The 24179-nt window shown below is 40.9% G+C and overlaps 1 protein-coding gene across 2 annotated transcripts; it reads left to right on the top strand.

The window, feature by feature from the left end:
* Positions 1-5863: 5863 nt before the first annotated feature.
* LOC142856053 (C-type lectin domain family 4 member A-like) lies at positions 5864-22004 on the top strand. Of its 2 annotated transcripts, XM_075982843.1 has the most exons (8): positions 5864-6015; positions 7472-7554; positions 7850-8134; positions 9423-9539; positions 12667-12768; positions 19417-19568; positions 20439-20551; positions 21511-22004. In XM_075982843.1, the coding sequence occupies exons 3-8, from the start codon at positions 8053-8055 to the stop codon at positions 21656-21658; spliced, it is 714 nt and encodes a 237-aa protein (XP_075838958.1). In that variant the 5' UTR covers positions 5864-6015; positions 7472-7554; positions 7850-8052; the 3' UTR covers positions 21659-22004. The 2 variants fall into 2 exon arrangements, with proteins under 2 accessions (XP_075838958.1, XP_075838959.1); XM_075982844.1 differs by lacking the exon at positions 5864-6015 and having other exon boundaries at positions 7450-7554.
* Positions 22005-24179: the final 2175 nt, after the last annotated feature.

The raw sequence follows: 24179 nt of genomic DNA, 5'->3' as shown, positions 1-24179 counted from the left end.
GATACCCAAATCACAGAAAGACATTACAAAAAGAGAATTACAGTCCAATCTCACTCACGAACATTGATGCAAAAACAAAATACTGGCAAATCGCATTCAAGAACACATCTGAACTATCATCCACTATGACTGAGTTGCCTTCATCCCAGAGATGCAGGGATGGTTCAACATATGAAAATCTGTCAACGTAATCCAACATATAAACAAACTGAAAAATAAAAACCATATGATCATCTCATTAGATGCCAAAAAAGCTTTTGACAAAATATAACATCCCTTAATGATAAAGGTCTTGGAGAGAGCAGGATACATACCTAAACATAATAAAGGCAACATACAGCAAGCCAACAGCCAACATTAAAGTAAATGGAAAGAAATTTCCAGTGATCCTACTGAAATCAGGAACAAGACAAGGTTGTCCACTCTCTCCATATCTTTTCAATTATAGTTCTTGAGGTCTTAGCTAGGGCAATAAGACACCAAGAGGAGGTCAAGGGGATACAAATCAGAAAAAAAGAAGTCAAACTCTCACTATTTGCTGATGATATGACAGTTTACATAAGCGACCACAAAAATTCTACCAAGGAACTTGTACAACTTATAAGCACTTTCAGTAATGTAGCAGGATACAAGATTAACTCAAAAAAATCAGTAACTCTCCTGTACTCAGATGATAAAAGGACTGAGAAAGAAATCAGAGAAGCATCACCCTTCACAGTAGCCACAAATAGCATAAAATATCTTGGAGTAACTCTAGCTAAACAAGTGGAAGACTTGTATGACATGAACTTTAAATCTTTGAAGAAAGAAATTGAAGAAGACACCAGAGAGTGGAAAGATCTCTCATGTTCTTGGGTAGGTAAAATTAACATAGTAAAAATGGCAATCTTACCAAAAGCAATCTATGGATTCAATACAATGCCTATCAAAATCCCAGCAAAATTCTTCACAGACCTCAAAAGAATGGTACTCAACTTCATATGAAAAAGCAAAAAACCCAGGATAGTCAAACCATCCTGTACAATAAAAGAACTTCTGGAGGCATCACAATCCCTGACTTCAAACTCTACTACAAAGCCATAGTACTGAAAACAGCCTGTTATTGGCATAAAAACAGGCAGGAGGAAAAATGTAACCGAATCGAAGACCCGGGTATTAATCCACACACCTTCAGACACCTGATTTTTGACAAAGGAGAAAAACATATCATATGGAAAAAAGAAAGCATATTTAACAAATTGTGCTGGCATAACTGGATATCAACATGTAAAGGAATGAAAATAGACCCATATCTATCACCATGCACAAAACTCAAGTCCAAATCGATCAAAGACCTCAACATAAATCTAGACACACTGAACCTTATAGAAGAGAAAGTGGGAAGTACACTTGAACACATTTGCACAGGAGACCACTTCCTAAATATAACCCCAGCAGCATAGACATTGAGAGAAACAATTAATAAATGGGACCTCTTAAAACTGAAACGCTTCTGTAAAGCAAAGGACATGGTCAACAAGACAAAATGACAGCCTACAGAATGGAAAAAGATCTTTACTAACCCCACATTAGGCAGAGGTCTGATCTCAAAAATATACATAGAACTCAAGAAATTGGTCATCAAAAGAACACATAATCCAATAAAATAATGGAGAGCAGACATAAACAGAGAACTCTCAACAGAGGAATCTAAAATGGCTGAAAGACACTTAAGGAAATGCTCAATATTTTTAGTAATCAGAGAAATGCCAATAAACTCTAAGATTCCATCTTACACCTGTAAGAATGGCCAAGATCAAAAACCCTGATGGCAACTTATGCTGGAGAGGTTGTGGAGTAAAGGGAACACTCCTGCATTGCTGGTGGGAATACAAGCTGGAACAGCCCCTTTGGATGTTAGTGTGGTGATTTCTCAGAAAATTAGGAAACACCCTTCCTCAAGACCCAGCAATGCCACTTTTGGGTATATATCCAAAGGATACTTGATCATGTCATAAAGACATGTGTGCAGGGCCGGGCGATGGTGGCGCACGCCTTTAATCCCAACACTCGGGAGGCAGAGGCAGGTGGATCTCTGTGAGTTCGAGACCAGGCTGGTCTACAGAGTTAGTTCCAGGACAGGCTCCAAAGCCACAGAGAAACCCTGTCTCAAATGACCAAAAAAAAAAAGACATGTGTGCAACTATGTTCAAAGCAGCATTGTTTGTCATATCCAGAACTGGAAACAACCTAAATGCCCCTCGACCAAAGAATGGATAAGGAAAATTGGTACATTTACACAATGGAGTACTACACAGCAGAAATAAATAATGACATCTTGAATTTTTCAGGACAATGGATGAAGCTAGAAAATATCATTTTGAGGGAGGTAACCCAGAAAGACAATTATCACATGTACTCACTCATAAGTGGTTTTTAAACATAAAGCAAAGAAAAACAGCCCACAAATAACAATCCCTGAGAACCTAGACAACAATGGGGACCCTAAGAGAGACATACATAGATCTAATCTACATATGAAGTAGGAAAAGACAAGATCTCCTGAGTAAATTCTTAGCATGAGGACCTTGGGGGAGGGTTGAAGCGAAAGAGAGTGATAGGGAGGGGAGCAGAGAAATATGTAGAGTTCAATAAAAATAATTATAATAAAAAGAACTGGCTGAGAAAAATACACTGCTTGCTAGCACTTTGTTAATCTATGACAAGTTTTTAGACATGAATTATAGTTCCTGGGTAATAATTTGTTTTAAATTTAATATGTAAAATGTTTAATCATACAAAGGTAATGGGGAACATGCTGCTTTTCATTGTAATCATTCACTTGAAGAAAAATTGAATATAACCCACATTGCCATTTTTATTTTGCTTGAAAGATTTTTGGGAGCATAAAAGCTAAAAAGAGAAAAATAAAGGAAGTAGAAGGAAAATATCAGGGAAGATGTAGAAGGAAAACATCAGGGTAAAGTAACAGAACAAAGAAAGAGCATATTAGGAGAAGCAGAAAGAAAAATAAAATAAAGAATGAAGTTTTGACCCCTCAGATAGTCTCCTGGCGAGGGGCGGTTTCACAGAGTCCACACCTCCTCCTCAGTACCTGATCTGCTAATGTTCCCTGGGCAGTGAGGTACGACTTTAACATTCTGATTGCATAAAGTCAACAGCCACGAAGTTATTGGAAATGAAGAAGGTGTGTAGGAGTTTCTTTTGGTTGGAACATTATGATTTCAGTTTGTTTCTATACATCTAAACCTCGGATGCATAGATTTAGTTGGGTTCATATAACATATTTTAGGAAAGAGTATTCATTTTAGAGGACCTTTGCAGCAGCTAACAAAAACAGACTGAAAAGCAAAACAACTACTCCTGCCCCCAACAACCCAGAAAAATTAGTATTATCAAGGAAGAGGAATTTGGAGGCGAAAGAGAAATAGAGAACTGAGTGATTGTTCCATTGTAGGAGAGGTGGGTATAGAATGAAACAGGTGGCAAAGTGCGCAGGGAACAGCAGCAAGCAGGGCCAGGCAAAATTGAGGAAGCCATCATCTCCCAACAGTTAGCTGGAAAAGAACCAGCAGTTTTGGGTAGTATGCCAAGTCTCATCAAAGATGACTGATACATGGACAGGAGGAGCCGTTCACATCCATTTCAAGAACACTTGGGTAAATTAGCAGAAGTGAAAGCCAGCACCTAGTGATTCAAGGAACTAGTGGAGATGAGGAAGAGAAAAAGAGGAATTCAATTTCTAGAGGAAAGGTGAGTTAGTTTTAAGTTAGGGACACCATGAAAGTATGGGGACACTGAGAAGTCAGAGCTTGCTGGGGTTGAGGGAAAGGAAAGGAAAGAACGAAAGCAATGCCCATCTGATCAGTGTCGGGCTCTTTATAACTTCCATGCTCGGGAAACCTGGAACCGCTCGGAAGTAGCTCACTCCTCCCTTCCCGTTCCTGGACTATGCACATATTTCATCAAGTTTATCACCTAAGATGTAGTCTTTAGTGTGTCCTCCATTAAATGCTGGAGAGTCCCCAGGGTCATGGATCTGTCCCTTCCAGCTTTTCCTGGAGATATTTGTGGTCATAAAATCACTAGGAGTGGGATTATATTGGTTGTTGGGTGATGGATTGTGTGTGTGTGTGTGTGTGTGTGTGTGTGTGTGTGTTAGGGTCTCATATAGCCCAGGTCAACCATGAACTAACTAACAAACCAACTTGTATAGTTAAGGATGACCTGACACTTCTGATCTTTCTCATCCTAGTTCCCAAGTTCTAGGGCCACAGCCACCACACCCTATGGTGATGGAGAATCTTTTCTAGGCAGCCTCTAACTGCTCAGGTAGTTGAACATTAGTAGACTTGGTTTCTGCAAAGAATGTAAGAAGGTAAAATAAAACTGAGTCTTAGTACTATCAGGAAAATGAATGGTTTTTATTCTGTTTTTCATCTTTGTTTACAAAATATTTTCAGCTTCTTGAAGAAAAAGCAATCATAAAAGAACCGAATTTTTACAGGATTGGAGTGTACAAAACGGCATTCTCTTGAAAGGTAAAACTTAGCATGCCTCAAGTCATCATTTCTAACAAGATTCTTGGGTAGCAATGGGCACTGTGGGGACACAACATCACACCGCATGCTCAGTACCAGCTATCTGGGGAGTCCTTTTCAGAGGTCTCCAGTCAGGCAGGATTGGGCTGTGTGGACTCCTAGTGTCAATGAAGAAGAGTTTGGGGGGGGGGGAGCCAATGCCAGCATAAATAGGTGTTAACTAGAAACATAAAGGAGCTTCAGAAAGTATAAAGCAGATCTGATGGTGTGAATGTGAGCATCTCCAGGGAGTCATCTCCACTCCAGTGTGTGTTTAAGATTTTACTTTTTAATTAAAACACACAGATATGCCTGTGCCTGTGTGTGGGTTTGTGTGTGTGAGTGTAGTGCCTACCGAGTGCAGAAGAGAGTGTCGGATCCCTGGGGCTGGAGTTATACATGGTTGTGAGCCTTAGGTTGTGGGTGAGAGGAACTGAACTCCAGTCCTCTGCGAGAGCAGTGCCCACTCCTAACCGCTGAGCCTTTTCTGTAGGCCCTCAAGTGTTTTCACTGTGTGTGTGTGATCTTTCTCAGTTACAGTGTTTACAGACCATAATTTACTCAATATTTTTGTTTTTGTTGTGTTTGTCAAGACAGGGTTTCACTGTGTAACAGTCTTGGCTGTCCTGGAAGACACTGTAGACCAGGCTGGCCTCGAACTCACAGAATATCCTCCTGTATCTCTGTCTCCCAGGTACTGGGATTAAATCCTGTGTCACCACTGCCTGGCATTATATAAAGCATGTTTTCAATCCCAATGGGCAGATGTGTTCGGGTGATTTCCATTGGTCAACAAAATGAGAATGAATCTGATTCTCTAAATACAGGAGGCCACTGTGTGTTCCTCTTACAAGGAGCTGTTATTTTCTATGACCCGGCTCCAAAATGATAAACGTGGAAAAAGCTCAACAGAATTATTGTGACCCATGGCCAGACTCTTAGGATATATATAAATGAGAAATATTCATTGTTGTAAGTTATTTGAATATTGTGCATGGCTTCTTCTAGTGTATATGAGATATGATAACTTTAGAACTATATTTTGCTGAGAGAGAAAAACCTCTGAGTATCTGTGACTGGAATAAAGTGGTATGTAGGAATATTTATCACCATGGAAATACTCAATAGGTTTAACAATTACACAGGACTGTATATACTTTGTCACATCTGGTTTCCTTTCTTGAAGTACTCAGGAAGTTACTGAATAAAGAATGGTGTGGGAAGGGGAAGGTCTGTGGAAGGGTCAGGCTTGGGGCAGCAATGGTCTCTTTGAGGGTGTGAAAATCCAAGCTGGGTGACGGTGCAGGGCACTGTCTTGAAAACAGAACTGGAGCCCAGGCATTGAGGGGAATGCCAGCATGCTGGAGAGAAAATGTCTGGATTCAGGAGTGAGTCTGTAAGCAGCAGCCTGGTGTGAGACGTCGGAGCCTGAGAGGTGAGGAGAGCAGCTCTGGTATGGAATTGTCACTTGGAGGGAGTCTGTGCTCAAGCATAGCGAGGAAAGTAGCAACTCATATGTCCCAACCTATGGGGAGTCAGAACGCCAAATAGGTGTGTGTGTGTGGGGGGGATACTGATGGTGGAACTGAGCATTTGAAAGGGTGAGGAGGGCACCCCTGCAGAGTGTGGAGGGTGCCTGCATGTGGTGGGGGGCACCTGTGCACGGTGAGGAGGGCATGCAGGCATTGGTGTTAGCTCCATTGTGGGTTGGGATTCAGAGACATAGAGGTTGAAAGGAGCTTCCTTGCACAAGGCAGACCAGGTGTGGGTAAAGAGCATCTCTATGGTGGACATCAATGTAGGACTTTAGTGTCTAGTATGGTAAGGAGAGAATACTTGCCTGGTTGGGGATATCCAGGGATTAGGTCTTTGTGGTCAGATAGGCCAAGGACGGTGTCTGTGCAGAAGGCAGAACTGGTATGGGTTTCAGAGACTGGCAAGGTAAGGGTGCTGTCTACCTGGGGTATAGCTCTGTGTGGCCCCTCAATACCTTCAAGAGTGATGGGGGCTTCTGCCTGTAGAGGTGACCTTGGCAGACTGCTAAAGCCTCAGGGGGAAGTGGAGACGCCTCAGGGAGACGCACCAGGAGTCAGAGGACAAGCCTGCTGAAGGAGGCTTTCCTCAGCCATGGGGTGAGAACTTCAGCAAGGTGTCTGGTCCTGAGAGCGAACATCCAGCTAAAGGAGGAAGGCATCAGTGCAGGGGACATAGGCTCGACCTGAGGCTGGAGCCCATCCTGGAGAGGCAGGCGTAGTGGAGGATGTGGGAGGGCAATGGGCAGGATCCTAGAGAGTAGCACTTGAGAGCCAGCAATCTAGATAATGTACATAGTTTTTTTTTTTCAGCCACAGATCTAGGTTAGAAATGCAGAAATTTGGGAAATAAAATGGAACCTGTGGCATCACATTGAAATGGGGGTAATAGTGTCAACTCATGGTTTTTAGTATGTTTGGATACAAACTGGAGAGAAAACCTAGAAATACAAACTAAGTGTGAGTGTGTGTGTGTGCGCACACACACACGCTGATGCACCTGCTGTTTGCTTACTATGTATGTGAACATGGGAGTAGCTGGAGGAAATCCCAAGAAGGGGAGTGTTTGGAAGAGCTGAAGCCTGCGCATGTGGGTCCGAGCTAGAGGTTTTCTGCAGGAGGAACTCAAGTGATCCCAATTTTAGCAACTAGTTTGTTTCCCCTCCCATGTATTGTGATCCATTAATTCTCACAACCCATTAATTGACCCAATAGAGCAGGGCAGGGAGCCAGACAAGAGAGGCACCAGGAGAGAGACAGCTTCCTCCCACAGCTGCTACCCAGAGCTCTTTCAGGATGTGGCCAGTGGCACGGTGAGTGGACCGGCTCATGCAGTGAGTTATGAATTCACGTACTCAGGTGCAGCTTCAGAAGCAACCGGACTGAGCCTTGCCTTCCCGCTGCTGGAGGCAGCTGAAGGGGAAGTGGGAGCCCACACAATGGTGAGGAGACCAAAAAATGTGGTAACAGAATTTGCCTGTTCCGTCAAAATGGATGTCTTTGTGCCTTCAGCGTTTGCTCACGTTGTCTGGTTTCGTCCGAAACCATTTTTTGCTTATAGACGGGCATGAATTTATGTTTGCTGCAGAGCGTTTTAGGACAGAGTTCTCTGAGGGCATGGTTCCTCTTCTCCCCTCCTTCCTGTTTCTTTCCTTCCCCCTTTGAGTTCCCACTTTATAGATTTGCATAGTAGCTGAGTAGGTTTGAATGCTGCAATTGTTATTTTCTTGTTTTAAGATGTCGCGTCTCTGCGTGTGTGGCCCAAGTGATTCTGTGTTGGGGTTTCTCATCCGCACGTGATATATCCCAGCGGGAAATCTCTCTTCTCTTATACAATTGTGTAATATGACAACTTATCACCGTGTTCGGTTCTCACATACCACGGAGTTTTTGGGAGGAGACGAGGTGCGTTACCTGAGGGAGGCAGGTCTTTTCTTGATATGGCTTCAGAAATCACGTATGCAGAAGTGAGATTCAAGAATGAATCCAACTCCTCAGGCCCCTGCTCAGATTCTGCTACAGGTAAAAAATATTCTGGACTTAATGTAGGGGGGAAGATGAAGGAAGGGTGATGTTGGTTACTGATTCTCTGAGTGCTCTTGACTGGGATTTGACTGGAGTCGCAGTGGGTTGAAATGTTTGCAGAGTGACTTTAAGGACGGGAGAGCTGTCTAGTGGGAAAGAAAAGTTCTCTTGGCATTTGTTTGGCTCTTCCTGCTTACAGAAATTATTCCTTGCATCTTGCTGCCTTTCCAGCTATATATAAATGAACAGAAAACGAAATAATACTTTTCAATATTGAGCGCTCCCCTCTGTGCTTGACAGGATGTTGCAACTTTATGAAAACTGTTTCTGTGTTTGGAGCTTTTTTTTTCTTGAAGGAACTTTTTCTTTTATACTGTGGATCAAAGCAGAGCTTCTCCCTCGGTAGGCAAGTGCTCTGCCACTAAACTGTACCTTCATCTAGCAACTGTTTTCCAGCCACAAGACTGGACTAACAGACTAACCTTATGCTAAAGCAGTGGAATACAATTGGAGATAGTTAGCTCTTGTTGTACATGTGTCTTTAACGTTTGGGCAGTCTGGAAGTTATTTGAGTACCTAGTGCGGCAACCACAGCAAAGAACACCAAGAAAACATAATGATACAAAAATGCGCTTATGCTGGGTGGTGGTGGCGCACACCTTTAATCCCAGCATTCTGGAGGCAGGCAGATCTCTGTGAGTTTGAGGCCAGCAAGGTCTACAGACAAGTTCCAAGACAGCTCGGGCTATTACCCAGAGAAACCCTGTCTTAAAGAAAATGTACTTATGATACTGTGTAAAAGAGAAATGGCAGGCCAGACGGCAGTATTTATGTTGTGCGACAGCACAGTGTGTGTGCGTCCTTTCACATTTGCCGAAAGGACCAGTGCGGTGTAATTCCAGCACCCCTGAGGCAGAGGCAGGAGGATCACTGAGGATTTGAGGCCAGCCTGGACTACATATGAGTTCCAGACTAGCCTGGTCTACATAGTGGAAGCCTAGCTCATTACACCTCCAACCACCACCCCCAAAAAACCCCATCAAAGTGTTTTTGTGAATATATATATATATATATATTCAAATTATTTTTTCAGATCTAAAAATACTAATATCAGTTATTTCAATACTGTGTGTGCATTTATTCTTTGTAATGTTTTTACAGTGGACATTATTTTTCTATTATTTAAATATCCACATGTTAGTAATTGTGAGATGTGGAGGAGAAGGGAGATGAGGAGGGAGGATGGAACTTACTACTCATGAAATGATTGTGGTTCTCTTTCCAGCTCCCAAAGTGAAGCCCACCCCGCATCTAAGTAAGCCTGGTTTTCCTTCGCTGCTTTTTACATCACTGATGGCCCTTTTCCTGCTCTTGGCCATCTCATTCTTAGTTGCTTTTATCTGTAAGTATCCCAAGCGAACCCCTGGGCGACGTCTGCCTCAGGTGACAGGAGGTTCCACTGCAGCCCTTGACATTTAACAGAATACGAAGAAGAGACATTCTCTGAGGAAAAAAAAATTCAAGGGATTGAATTGTGACTTTTACTTTGCCCTTGGACTTAGCTATTGCTTTGGGATAAACGTATTCTTTCTCACTAGGGAAACTGAAGTGTATTTATGAGTGTATGTGGGGTTGTGGAGTGAACTCAACTCTGTGGAGTGCTGTCTCTGTTAGACTGGGAGATCAAATTTATATTTTCTCATTGGCATTGAGAAGTCGAAGTCAAGCTGTGTGTGTAGACAAGCTGTGTGTGTGTAGACAAGCTGTGTGTGTAGACAAGCTGTGTGTGTAGACAGACAAGCTGTGTGCGCAGACAAGCTGTGTGTGTAGACAAGCTGTGTGTGACGAAGTCTCCTTCATCTTGGGATGAGCTTGTCGACAAGAAGGAGGTAGGATAACCAAGAAATGTTCTTCAGCTAACTCCTAATTGCTTCTGTCCTACCCAGGACGAGTAAAATCTATAAGCGAACTGAGCACATGGGTGAATTTCTGCTCATCAAAAATTAGAGACGCTCTGAAAAGTTTAAATGCATGCAAGCTAGTATATTTAGGATGTTTCACTCACTCGCTCATCAGTCAGTATCAAGTAGTAGCCGTTTACTGTGTGTCACACAGCGAGCACCCGGACTCTGTTCCCCAGAATCAGTGGCAGTCAGGTGCAGCCACACCTTCGTACCAGCTACTCAGGATGTTGAGACAGGAGGACAGCAAGTGCGGAGCTAGCTGGGACCATGTAAAAACTCTGTGTCGAAAAAAAAATAATGAAGAAAAACTGGGCTAGTGTCTGCAGCACTGTCCAGGAAGTCTTGTGGAGACAGATTTCCTAGAAGAGGCGACATCTAGAGCTGTATATCAAGAATGTCACAGAATTGTGTGAGACAGAAACCTGAATAGCTGAAGCACACAGTGCTAAGAAATGACATTTCCCTAGGTAGACAAAGCAGGATCAGAGCATTGCGGTGCTCCTTTATGAAAGACTTAGTTTTTAGTCCTAATAATATATTTTTTTATTAAGTATTTTTTTTTGCTAAATAAATTGGCATAAAATTAATGAGCTAAGATGACTTACTTATCTTATGCTTCTACAGTATGGCAATTTAGGCGGATCTCCACTGAGTGGCTCTTCTGTTCCTAGCTGAACTTAGGCATGCATATGTGGTCAGTTACGGGTCCAGGCACGATTCCTTGGGATAGCCTGGGCTGGTTTACATAGCAGATTGCAGACTTCTAAGATTGAAGGTGACCATGAGCCAGGCCTCTCAAAAATTTTAATGTGTAGGCTGGAGAAATAGCTCAGTGGTTAAGAGCACTGGCTGTTCTTCCAGAGGTCCTGAGTTCAATTCCCACCACCCACATGGTGGCTCACATTCATCTGTAATGAGATCTGGTCCCTTCTCTTCTGGCTGCAGGTAGACATAACATATATATAATAAATGAATAAATCTTTAAAAATAACTTACAAGTAGATCAGAGTGGACTTTGCACATTCTCTTGGCTAAAGAAAGTCTGTGTGAGGCAGCGCATACAGAAGACTTTACCTTTTTTTACATTTCTCTTCCTTCCTTTCTTTCTTTCTTTCTTTCTTTCTTTCTTTCTTTCTTTCTTTCTTTCTTTCCCAGGAAATTTCAAAATCATGTTGCAACAGTGTGTGGATACAGAAGTTAAAAGTTGTGTTTTTTTTTTTTTTTTTTGCAAAGCCTCATAGTCATGGAGAACCATTGCAGCATTCCAAATATAGAAGCAATGCAGCTAAATTTAGATTATCGATGGCGCTGTTGCAGAAATCTGAAAATGGAGCCATTAGAACAAAGAGAGATATGGGAAGGGCAGTTTGTGACCTGATAATGCGATAAGTGTCTGAAGGACATGAGAGGAGGTGACATGAATGGTAAAGGGCACAGGACCAAGGAAATAGGTTCTTGGTGAATATTGGGATCCAGGGATTAAGAGGCCCAAGAAGTGCAGTGTGACTTCAATATTCTGATGATGTTAACTCTGCAACAGCAACCATGAAGTCATTCAAAGAGGTAGACAGTAAACAATAAGTCACAGGTTTAAGTTGGTAGGTACTGATTTGAGTTTTGGGCATACTGAGTCAAACCTAATATGTTTGTGTTTAGTGAGCACAGAATCTTGCACACATAGGTAGCAAGCAAGACCATAGCAATACATGACATCACTTACGAAGATTCTGCATGAGGAGAAGGCACAATAACAAGACTGTAAGAAGTGTGACATTTTATAGGGGTGGATGGAGGGAGAAGAGATTATAGGAGATAAGAAGTGAGCCAAAACCAAGGCAGAGCAATGGCGTGAGAGCTGAGCAGGAAGAGAAGTGGGGTCAAGGCTAATAGCAAGATGGCTGATAAGTGTCCTGGGATATTACTGAGCATTCATTTCAAACTTGTTAGTGAAATGGAGAAGGCAAATGAGGTGGGGTGAGGAGGATGAGGACACAGGAAGGAAAGTGAAGAAATTCAGCTCTAGAGAAGCCAGTCAGCTTCAAACCAAAAGAGAGAGAGTGTGTGCTCAAAGTGAGTCTGTTGTGCTGAAGGGGATTTAAGGAGGAAAACATGGATCCATAGATACATGCTGAGTTATTTATTTCACATTCTAAAACACCTAGAGCTACCAGAATTAGCTAATCCCCTTTCCTCCCAAAGCCAAGGCAGTTTGCATCCTTAAATATGAGTATCTATGTCCTCTTCCCCTCCCCCGAGAGTTTGCATTTTCATCTTACATTAAGCACTGAAGGGTACAGTTCACTCCCTTTAGAGCCATGACAACAGACCCATCCTGCCTTTTAAATCACTGGTCTTTCTATGAGTCCTGGAAGGACCTGTGATTTCTAAATAGGAGGCTGAGGGCTCCATTGACAGTGGGATTATGGGATTGTAGTCAAGCCCTGTCTACTTAGGTAATCAGGACTTAATAGATCTGTGTGGTGACGGTAAGTAGAAAGTAGAGAGTCACAATTCTTTCATGAAAATGAGACATATTGGTTATGTTTTTGTTTGTCTGTTTTACAGTTTATTTTCAAAAGTATTCTCAACTTCTTGAAGAAAAAAAAGCCATAAAAGATCTAACTTACACAGGATTGAATTGCACAAAAGACAGCTCACACATAGAAGGTAAGAATTTAATGTGCCTAAGAGTTTGGTTTCTGGCTATAGAGTGTAATGGTTCCATATAGATCCTTCCTTCCTTCCTTCCTTCCTTCCTTCCTTCCTTCCTTCCTTCCTTCCTTCCTTTCCATCTCTCTCTCCCTTTCTTTCTTCCTTTCTTTCCTTCCTCCTCTTTCTTTCCATTTATTTTTTCTCTCATCCATTACATCACAGTTCTCCTTCTCTCTACTTTTCTCAGTTCTTTTCTCCACCTCCTCTCTACCCCAGATCCACTCCTCCTCCATTTCTCTCCAAAAAGGAGCAAATCTTTCAGGGATATCAACTGAACATGGCATAACAAGTAAGACTAGGCACATACCATCATATCAAGGCTGACCAATGCAACCCAGTAGGATGAAAAGGTTCCCAAGAATAGTGAAAGAATCAGAGACACCCCTTTTCCACTGTTAGAAGTCCCATAAGAACACCAAGCTACACAACCATAACAAATGTGTGCAGCTTGGTATCCTTAACCTCTCTGGCTCCTACAAACTTTTCTCCCCCTCTTCTGCAGGCTTCTTCAAGCTCCATCTAAAGTTTGGCTGCCAGTCTCTGCATCTGCTCCATCAGTTGCTAGATGAAACCTCTCTGATGACAATTGGGCTAGCCACCAATCTATGAATATAGCAGAATACCATTAGGAATAATTTCCTTGACTTTTGCTTTTATTTTGTGTTATTTTTGTGTTTGGTTCTACCGTAGGTCTATGAGCCATTCAGTTTCAGGTTCCTGATCATCTAGGCAGTGTTGGGCATGGGCTCCCTTTTGTGGCTTGGGCCTCAAGTTGGACCAGTCACTGGTAGGCTACTCCTACAAGTTCTGTCACACTTTTACTCCATCACATCTTATAGGTAGAATAAATTATAGGTCAAAGGTTTTGAGGCTAGGTTGGAGTCCCAGTTCCACCACTGAAAGTCTTAGCCTGGTTACAGAAGATGGCAAGTTCAGGCTTCATATCACCCATTACTAGAAATCTTTACTAGGGTCACCCGCGTAGATTCCAGACGTTTCTCTCGGTACTCCCTCTCTCTACCCTCACACCTTGATCCCTCGTGTTCCTATCCCCATCTGCCCTCAGTTTACCCACAAAATCTATTCTATTTCCCCTTCCCAGGGAGATGCCCCCATGGGACTTAGCCTCTCTGGGTCTATGGATTTAGTAGCATGATTATCCTTGAAACAATAGCTAATATTCACTTATAAGTGAGTAATGTCATGTTTGTCTTTCTGGTCTGGGTTAGCTAACTCAGGATTTTTCTCTAGTCCCATGCACTTGCCTCTAAATTTCACAGCATCATTTTTTAAACAGCTGAGTACTACTCTACTGTGTACATGCACCACATTTTCTTTAGCCATTCTTCTGAGAAACATCTGGGTTGTTTCTAGTTTCTTGCTATTATGAATAAAGCTGCACAAACATAGTTTAGCAAGTATCTTTGTGGTAGGATGTAAAAAGGTGTTTTGCCTTTTTCACGTTGTTTTATTGAACACAAACTTTTAGCCTATAAATTTAGTCACACTTAAGAAATGTAGAATAGTACATGAATTCTTTGCCTCCTCCTTATATTTCTCTTTGCTTTAGTTTCTCCCCTTTGTGACCCCTTCCCCTTTATGAGAAGCTGAAGCTTTTTCCAGCCACAGCTGCAACCCTGAGCCATAAAAAAGCTGACAAGTTATTGCTCTGTGTGTCTCTTATTGTATCTACAAAGAATTCTTTGTGACCCCAAGAAATGGCCTGGTGACCTCTCTATTGCCAAAGAATTGCTGTTGTATGTGTATATAAATTATAAATCTTTGAAACTCAAGGAAGAACAATAAAGGACATGACCAGAATAGCATGTGTGAGTTTGTTCTGTATTCCTTAGTTATAAAACCCTCAAGCTCAGTTTTGCTTTGCTATGGATCTCTTTCTTGAACCCCAGAGGTAGTGTTGAAGAGGTAGACTCTCAAGCTATCATTAACTTTACTTGTATCTGAGTTTTGTGCAGGCTTTTAGATATGGATCTATTTGCATTCTTCTACATGCATACATTCAGTTAGACCAGCATCATTAGTTGAAGATGCTTTTACCCCCATTGTTTATTTCTGTCTTCTTTTTTTTAAAAAAAATCAGGTGACCATAGGTGTGTGGATTCATGCCTGCATCTTCCATTGAATTCCATTAATCAATGGGTCTGTTGTTATGCCAATATCATGCAGCTTTTATTACTACACCTCTGTAGTACACCTTGAAACGAGGGATGGTGATACCTCTGGAAGTTCTTTTATTGTACAGGATTGTTTTAAGTATCCTGTTTTTTTTTTTTGTTCTTCCATATGAAGTTGAGGATTGTCTTTCCAAGGTCTGTAAAAAAATTGTTTTGAAACTTTGATGGTGATTGCATTGAATCTGTACATTGCTTTTGGTAAGCTAGCCATTTTTACTCTATTATCCTACTGATCCATGAGCATGGGAGACCTTTTCATTTCCTGATATCTTCAATTTCTTTCTTCAAAGACTTGAAGTTTTTGTCATACAAGTCTTTCACTTGCTTGGCTAGAGTTACCCCCAAGATATTTTATATTGTTTTTTGGCTATTGTGAAAAGTGTTGTTGACCTGATTTCTTTCTCAGCCTGTTTGTCATTTGTAGGAGGGCTACTGATTTTATTGAAGGTGTTTATCATCTGTAAAAGTTACCTGGTAGAATTTTTGGGGTCACTTATGTGTGCCATCATATCATCTGCACATAATGATACTTTGACTTCTTTCTAATTTGTTTCTTTCCAATCTTCTTTAGTTGTCTTATTTCTGAAGCTAAAACTTCAAGAACTGTATTGAATAGATATGGAGAGAGTGCACAGCCTTGTTTTGTTTCTGATTTTAGATGAATTGTTTTAAGTTTTTCTCCATTTAATTTGATGTTGGCTATAGGCTTGCTGCAAATTGCCTTTATTATGTTCAGATATGTCTCTTGTATCCCTAAACATACATTTTAACATGAAAGGACATTGGATTTTTTCAAAGGCTTTTTCAGTATCTAATGAGATAATCATGTGGTTTTTTTTAAATTTGTTGATATGGTGGATAATACTGATTGAATTTTCATATCTCGAATGATCCCTGCATCTCTGGGATGAAGCTGACTTGATCACAGTGCATAATGTTTTTTGATGAGTTCTTGGATATGGTTTGGGAGTATTTCATTGAGTATTTTTGCATGTATGCTCATGAGGGAAATTGGTCTGTAATTATCTTTCTTTGCTAAATCTTTGTGTGGTTTGGGTATCATGTAGTTTGTGGTCTCATAAAAAGAATTTGGCAGTGTTCCTTATGTTTCTATTTTGTGGAATAATTGGAGGAGTATTGTCATTAGCTGTTTGAAAGTTTGGTAGAATTCCATGCTAAAACTGTCTGGTCCTGGGCTTGCTTTTTTTTTTTTTTGGCAGGAGACTTTTAATGACTGCTTCTATTTCCGTAGGGGTTATAGGTCATTTAAATTGTTTATCAGATTTTTACTTAACTTTGGTAAGTGGTATCTATCGAGAAAATTATCCATTTCTTTTTGATTTTCTAGTTTTGTGAAGTATAGATTTTTAAAGTATAACTTAATGATTCTTTGGGTTTCCTCAGTATCTTTCTTTATGTCCATCTTTTTTTTTGTTTCTGATTTTGTTAATTTGGATACTCGCTCTCCACCTTTTAGTTAGTCTGGATAAGGGTTTGTCTGTCTTGTTAATTTTCTCAAAGAAGTGACTCTTTGTATTGTTCTCTTTGTTTCTATTTTGATGATTAAAGCCCCCAGATTGATTATTTTTTGCCATCTCGTCCTCTTGGGTGGATTTGTTTCTTTTTATTCTAGAGCTTTCACATGTGCTGTTAAGTTGCTGGCATGAGATCTCTCCATTTTCTTTTTGTAGGCATATGTAGTGCTATGAAATTTCCTCTTAGCAGCACTTTCTATGAAATTTCCTCTTGGCAGCACTTTCCTTGTGTCCCTTAGACTTGTGCACGCTGTGCATTCATTATCATTGAATTCTAGGAAGTCTTCTGTTTCTTTCTTTATTCTGCCTTGACAGAACAGTCATTCAGTAGAGAGTTATTCAGCTTCAGTGAGTCTGTAGGCTTTCTGTTGTTTCTGTAGCTGTTGAAACCCAGTTTTAATTAGTGGTAATCGGATAGGATTCAGAGTTATTTCAATTTTTTTAAATATCTGTTGAGACTTGCTTTGTGACTGACGATGTGGTTGGTTTTGGACAAGGTTCTGTGATGTGCTGAGAAGAAGGTAAATTCTTTTGCGTTTGGCGAAATGTTCTGTAGCCATCTATTAGGTCCATTTGGTTCATAGTGTCTGTTAGTTCCAATATTTCTCTGTTTAGATTTGTCTGAATGACCCATTCATTGGTGAGATTGGAGTATCGCAGCCTATCACTATTGATGTGTGAGGGAAGATATGTAAGTTAAGCTTTAGTAGTGTTTCTTTTACAAACTTGGGTGTCCTTGCATTTGGTAATCTTGGTGGATTTTTTTCTTTGATGAGTACAAAGTGTACTCATCATTTCTTTTAATTAATTTTCGTTTGAAGTCAATTGTTTTTTAGATGTTAGAATGCCTGTTCCAAGTTGCTTCTTAGTTCCATCAGCTTGGAATAGCTTTTCTCAACTCTTTGCTCTGAGGTAATGTATATCTTTGATATTGAGGTGTGTTTCTTGTATGCAGAAGTGTCATGCCCGCCTTGACCAGCAAGGAAGACGCAACACTGGAGCTCTTCTTGCAAGCAGTTTTATTCAGGACCTTTTGACAATCGAAAATCTCTCTCTCTCTCTTTCTCTCTCTCCGGGCAAACCTCTCCCAGCCCTTAAAAAGGCACAGGCCGCCAACCCCGGATTGCCAGGTGGGCACTGCCCATAGGTCCACGCATATGCAAGCAGCTGACAATCATTGTGTGATAATAGCATGAGTCAGGCCTTAGCCATAATAGGAGTTGATTATCACAGAGAGCATTCGCTTTCGGGATCGTGGAGGGCAGAAGCCAGCACTATCAGGTGCAGCTCCACGCAGCTCTCTACACAGAAAGATGGATTATCTTGTATGCAAAAATCTGTGTCTTTTTATTGAAGAATTAAGTCCATCGATATTTAGAGATATCAATGACAAATGATTGTTAATTCTGTTATTTTGCTGTTGCTGTTATTTTTGGCATGTGTGTGTATGCGCTTGCTCCCCTTCTTTCATTTTTGCTGGTGTGAGAGTATTTATTGCCTGTGTTTTCATAGGTGTAGTTAACTTCCTTGGGTTGAAATTTTCTTTTTAGTGTCTTCTGTGGGGCTGGAATTGTGGATAGATATTGCTTGAATTTGACTTCATCATGAAATATCTTGTTTTCTCCATGTATGGTGATTGAAAGCTTTGCTGGGTATAGTATTCTGGGCTGACATTAATAGTCTCTTAGATCATGCAGAGCATCTGTTTAGGCCCTTCTGGTTTTTAGAGTCTCCCTTGTGAGAACCTGTGTAATTCTGATAGATCTGCCTTTATATGATGCTTGCTCTTTTTTCCTTGTAGCTTTTAGTATTCTTTCTTTGTTCTGTATGCTTAGTGTTTTCATTATTATGTGGTGAGGGGACTTTCTTTTTGGCTCAATATATTTGGTGTTCCGTATGCTTCTGTACCTTTATAGGCAACTCCCCATTTAAAAAAAAAGATTTATTTATTGTGTATACAGTTTTCTGCCTGCATGTATGACTGCAGAGCAGAAGAGGGCGCCAGATCTCATTATGGATGGTTGTGAGTCACCATGTGGTTGCTGGAAATTGAACTCAGGACTTCTGGAACATCAGACTGTAGTGATAGGAGGTGAACAGGCCTGCTTTTCATCCTGCCCAGCTCCCGCATGGCTAGCTTTACACCCGAAATAACAACACACAAATTGTATTCATTTAAACACGGCTTGGCCCATTAGTTCTAGTCTCTTACTGGCTAACTCTCACATCTTGATTAACCCATTTCTATTAATGTGTGTAGCACCATGAGGTGGTGGCTTACTGGGAAGATTCTAACCTGCGTCCTTCTCGGAGAGGAGAGCTATGGCGTCTGCCTCACTTTCCTTCTTCCCAGCATTCTGTTCTGTCTCCTCCACCCACCTATGTTCTGACCTACCAGGCCAAGCAGTTTTCTTTATTAATTAACCAATGAAAGCAACAGATAGATAGAAGACTCTCCTACATCATCAGACAGTGCTCTTAACCATTGAGCCATCATCTCCAGCCCAAGAACTCCTTCTTTAGATTAGGAAAATTTTCTTCTATTGTTTTGTTTCTCCTGATTTCTCTGTCACCCCCATTCTACTATAATCACACATTTAAAAAAAGATTAGTCTATCAATTTTTTTAAATTACGAAATAGAAAAACACGTTATTACAGATATAAAGAGTTATACGTACAACATGTTTGATGACGAACAAGGGACCCTGGTGTTAGTGCAGATGGATGGAGACCAGGGTTGCCTAGCACCCGAGTGGGGTGCTCCTTGTTGCATCTGAGGAAGTAGAATGTCCCGGCACCTATGTGGTCTCAGCACACGGTAGCTTTTACATGACTTCATGATATCTCACTTACATCTCCTTCCTCCTCATAGACAAAGTCTGGAGCTGTTGCCCAAAGGACTGGAAGCCATTTAGTTCCCACTGCTACTTCATTCCCACTGATGCGGCATCTTGGAACGAGAGTGAGGAGAAGTGCTCCAGCATGGGTGCTCATCTGATGGTGATCCGCAGCCGGGAAGAGCAGGTGCATGCTGGGAGCGAGTGGGGTCTGGGCCCAGCCTGCTGTCTGCCCTTTTTACTAAGAGGAAGTTTTCTTGACATGGGTGTTGGTGCTGTGGCAGAAGGCTTGCCATCAGGTAGCCGGAAAGGTTGCTTCAGACTTGGCATTCTACACCTTGCTCCCACTGCCGTGAACTAAACAACCCACAGGAACGATGGCAACAGAAATACAGTACCTGAGGGTGGAGGGAAGGATGGAATGTTTCTGTTTGAAAGACCAGTTTGTGATTTCAGCACTCAAAGGCTTCCTGTAGTACCAGCTGCCTAACAGAGGAGGGCACAGAGCTGACTAGGGAAAGGGGATCCAATCAGGAGAGTCACAGCCAACCATCAGAAATGAAATATCTGGGGTTATGAATGGAGAATGATTTAATCTGTAAAATCCCCTCATGCACAACCTTCAAGAACAGTGTTGGGGAAGAAAAGAGGGGAGTGAGTCTGAGACAATAATTCATTATGACCATGGACAGAGATTGTTTCCAATGTCTATAAAATCAGGCCTATGAGTAATGACTTTGTGTCCTGGTCAGCCCGGGAAGATGGCACTCCCGGGAGTGGGAGCTCTTCCAGTCCTTGATCCTCTTTGTCTTCTTATCCCTGTGTTACCAGAAAAATGTCAGTTGAAATATCACAGTGTGCCTCTGAAAGGTATAATTACTGTGTATTAATCCAAAATTTGAAAACTATTTAAGGGCCTAAATAGATGAACTAGGATTTGATTATTATGTATTTGCATATGTGCATCTAAAATAATTTTTAAGAGATCTTAACAGATCTATAACAGTAAAAGAAGCCCTCAATCTAGGCTGAATGCTATGTCTTTCTTTCCTCTTAGGATTTCATCACTAAGATCCTGGACCGTAAAGCTGCTTATTTTATCGGGCTTTCAGATCCAGGTCATCGACAGTGGCGATGGGTTGATCAGACACCATACAAAGAAAATACCACGTGAGTCTAGAGTTACCCAGAGAAGTCCTGGGTCCTGTGTCATGAGAAGACTTTAGGGTGTTCCAGCTGTTGGCCTCCAAGAATCTCAGAATGAGACTGAGACTGAGAGCTGCCCCTCCCATTTTATAAACCTCTCTACTTCTAGGATTAAAGACATGCACCATGACCACCTGGTTTTTATAGCAAACTAGTGTGGCTACTCGTATTAAAGGTGCGAGTCATTATTGCCTGGTCTGTAAGGCTGACCAGTGTGGCTGTTTTACTTTTCTGATCCTCGGGCAAGCTTTATTTATTAAAATACAAATAAAATGCCACTACATCTTTATAATAAAATTTAATGTCAAGATCATAACTGATTATTTCTCATAAATCAAAACCCCTCAATCTGATATTGTTATGTGTCATATTTGTGTAATTATTTAAAAACTCCAGTATCTTAGTATGCTCCCATATTCTATCAGATGTCCGTTGTGAGGAAAGGTAGTGATGTTATTGTCATTCTCAGTTTTCAGAGAAGAAAAATAGGAATCCAGGATTTTAAATTACTTGTTCAAGTTGACAGAAATAAGTTGATTTTCTAGATATTTTAACTAGCTCTTCAGTCTATAAAATAAGACTGTTGTAAAATTGAAATATTAAAATATGAGAATAAGGAGAGAACTTCTCAATATATAAATAAGCACATGCATTGAACAGTCCCCGGGCACCAAGACCTAGGGATGAAGTAGCCTCTGGGATGTGTGCTGGGAGAACAGGTAAGTAACAAGCTGAGAGAATATTGAATGTGGCGGGCCTGTTTTCCAGGAAAAGGTCAGATATGGGTGGTGGTGAACGGTTGATTTGTCCACACTAGAATCTGATTTCCACAGATTCCAACCTCATCCCCAGGCTTGCTTACTCTTGCTTTCTCTTTCCCGGCATTACTGTGGAAACACCTGATGCTCTTTCCTCCCTTGCAGATTCTGGCACCCAGGTGAGCCCAGCAGTGACCATGAACAATGTGTTATCTTAAGTCATCTTTATCTACGTTCTAGCTGGGGCTGGAATGACATCCCTTGCACTGGTAAACAGAAGTCAGTTTGTCAGATAAAGAAAATATACTTGTGAAAAAGCAGTCTCCATGGACATGGGGCCGCATTTTTATCCACCATGACACAGACACCTGGAAAGTTTCTCATGTGGAAGAGATGTCCACAGAATTTCATTAGGCAGCAAGTGATTGCTTATTCATGTATACTTGTCTATTTATCCACCTACTCCCTCATAAATGACCTTTTATTTAGAATTTTCGATGAACCAGATCACTATACATTGATTCTTTTGTCCACACCATTTATTCTCACAATTGTATGATATGTTCTCTCCATTTATCTGTTTTTTTCTCTGATTTAATCTGCCTTTGGCTTCATTGACATGTACTTGAGAAATAAAATTCTATATATTTAAATTATAATATCTGGATATAATATATATATACAGTGAAATATATATATATATATAGTGAAATAGTTATACAAAGCAGGTTCACACCATCCATTTATTAACATGGTTGCTATTGTGTGTGTATGTGTGTGTGTGTTAGGAATACTTAAGAACTTTCTAAGAAAGTTCAGATACAAAGGATGGTGCTAATTGTCATCACTATATTGTGTATCGGCCCCTCAGATTTTATTTGGCAGTTTATGTCTTTTCCTCAACATTTCAGAGATCCCGACATCCGACCCCTTACCACTCAGATTCTTCTCTCTAATTCCTGTGGTTTACATTTTCAGACATCATCTGTAAGTGCTGTCATACACTGACCCATCTTTGATTGTTTCCTGTAGATGAACACCCTCTACAGTCATCCACTGTTACACATCAGCGTGTGTTCATTTTATGGTGGACTAGTATCTAATACACACAGATAGGTATTAAAAATTTACTATCCATCTACTGACATACAAGTTGTTTGCAAGTTTTCACTTTTGTGAGCAATACTGCAAAGAACATAAACATGGACATACTTAGGTGATGGTATTCTTATGTTTCAGTCTATGTATCCCAAAGCAAGATGGCTATATCATGTGTAATTCCATAGCCAGTGTTTGGAGGTCCTTCTGTGCTGGTTTATGTAACAGTTGTACCAGTTCAGTTTCCTGGCAACAGCGAATAAGATTTACCTTAAATATTTTGTGTTTTAGCACTCTTAGACATGGATTTTTTTCTATTTCTATGGAACTGAAAAGGACTTTTCTATGATTGCCACTTATCCATCCAGTGTACAAAGCTCATTTATGAAGTCTAATGTGTGTGTGAGCTATGTATGTATTACGTAGAGATTTTAGGGTTTTCTCTGTAGATGATCATAGTATCATTAAAGAGAGATAGTTACACTTCCATTCCATGTGTGGGAATGTGAACAGTATAGACAAAAAATGTCCGCTGTTGCTTCCTCCCACTGGATGGTCACTGTCTGAAGACTACTTCCCTGTAGACACCACTCCTGTGAGAGTAGCTAAACCTGCCTCCGTGTTCAGCTGTAAGTAATAAACACTCTGAACTTCTGGGGTGTTGCTGCTTCCCATCAGCGAGCCCAACTCACCTGATCCCAGCTTCTCTGCATCCGTGTCTTTGTCCTGCTTTCAGTGTCTGTCCTTTCTTCATTCTCTCATCTCCCCCAGCCATGGCTCTGAAACCCAAGCCATGCATGATGCAGCACATTGCAAACTGGAACCTTCTGAATTCTTTTCCTTGGCTGCTTTTCCCTGTCAGGTCTTCCAGTGAATAGGAGTGGTGGGAGAGGGCATCGTTGTTCCTGATGCTAAAGGAGCGATTTCGACTTTTCGGTGTTGAACGCGGTGCCGGCTGTGAATCTTGTCATTAATATATAGTTCCTTTTATGGTGATTTGTGTTTCAGTTAGTTGTGTTGTCATCAAATATCTTACAGATCGTCTCCCTGTGTAATTGTTCTATCTAATGAGTTGCAAAAAAACACCAGCCCTAGACACCCACAATCAGTATTTTCTGTTTTGTGTGTTGCTCAATTGATGTTTGAGGACAATCTTGGATTATAATTTAATCTTAGATAAATAAAGAATGAGAAAACAAGACCCAACTTGTAACTTCAGTGCTGCTTTAAAAAATGAACTTATATACCTACTATAAATATGAGAAACATTAAATATACTTTATTTGCTATTTCATGAAAACCACACTAAAATGGCTTTCAGCAAGTGAAAGGTTGCACCATTTGACACAAGAAATCCTGACTAAATTGTCATAGAAAAGAATACTGTATTCAATGGATTCCTTCTTCAAACATCTCCCGTAGCAGTATAACAATGACAAAAGGAAACAGGCAAGTCTTGCTCAGCCCCCAGCCAATGGGGCACTGGTTTCTCAGCGTTCACACAACCAGTTACATTAAGTCCACGTGTAAAACAGAACTTCCGTGGCTCCTGAGTTGGTGTTTCCATCTTTGTGGGGAGCTGGACGTTAATAATCTAACCAATTCTGCTCAGAAAAGGAAAGCAGGGGTAGCGTTCAGTAAGCTGGACCTGCTGCTTTTAGAAAGGTCATATTCACTTCACCATGAGACAGCTTTACTTAAACCTAACAAAAATATTCAGCTAGCCCTTCACCATC

The sequence above is a fragment of the Microtus pennsylvanicus genome, chromosome 8 (assembly GCF_037038515.1).
Source record: "Microtus pennsylvanicus isolate mMicPen1 chromosome 8, mMicPen1.hap1, whole genome shotgun sequence".
Lineage (NCBI taxonomy): Eukaryota > Metazoa > Chordata > Mammalia > Rodentia > Cricetidae > Microtus > Microtus pennsylvanicus.
This window is presented reverse-complemented; position numbering and strand designations above follow the sequence as displayed.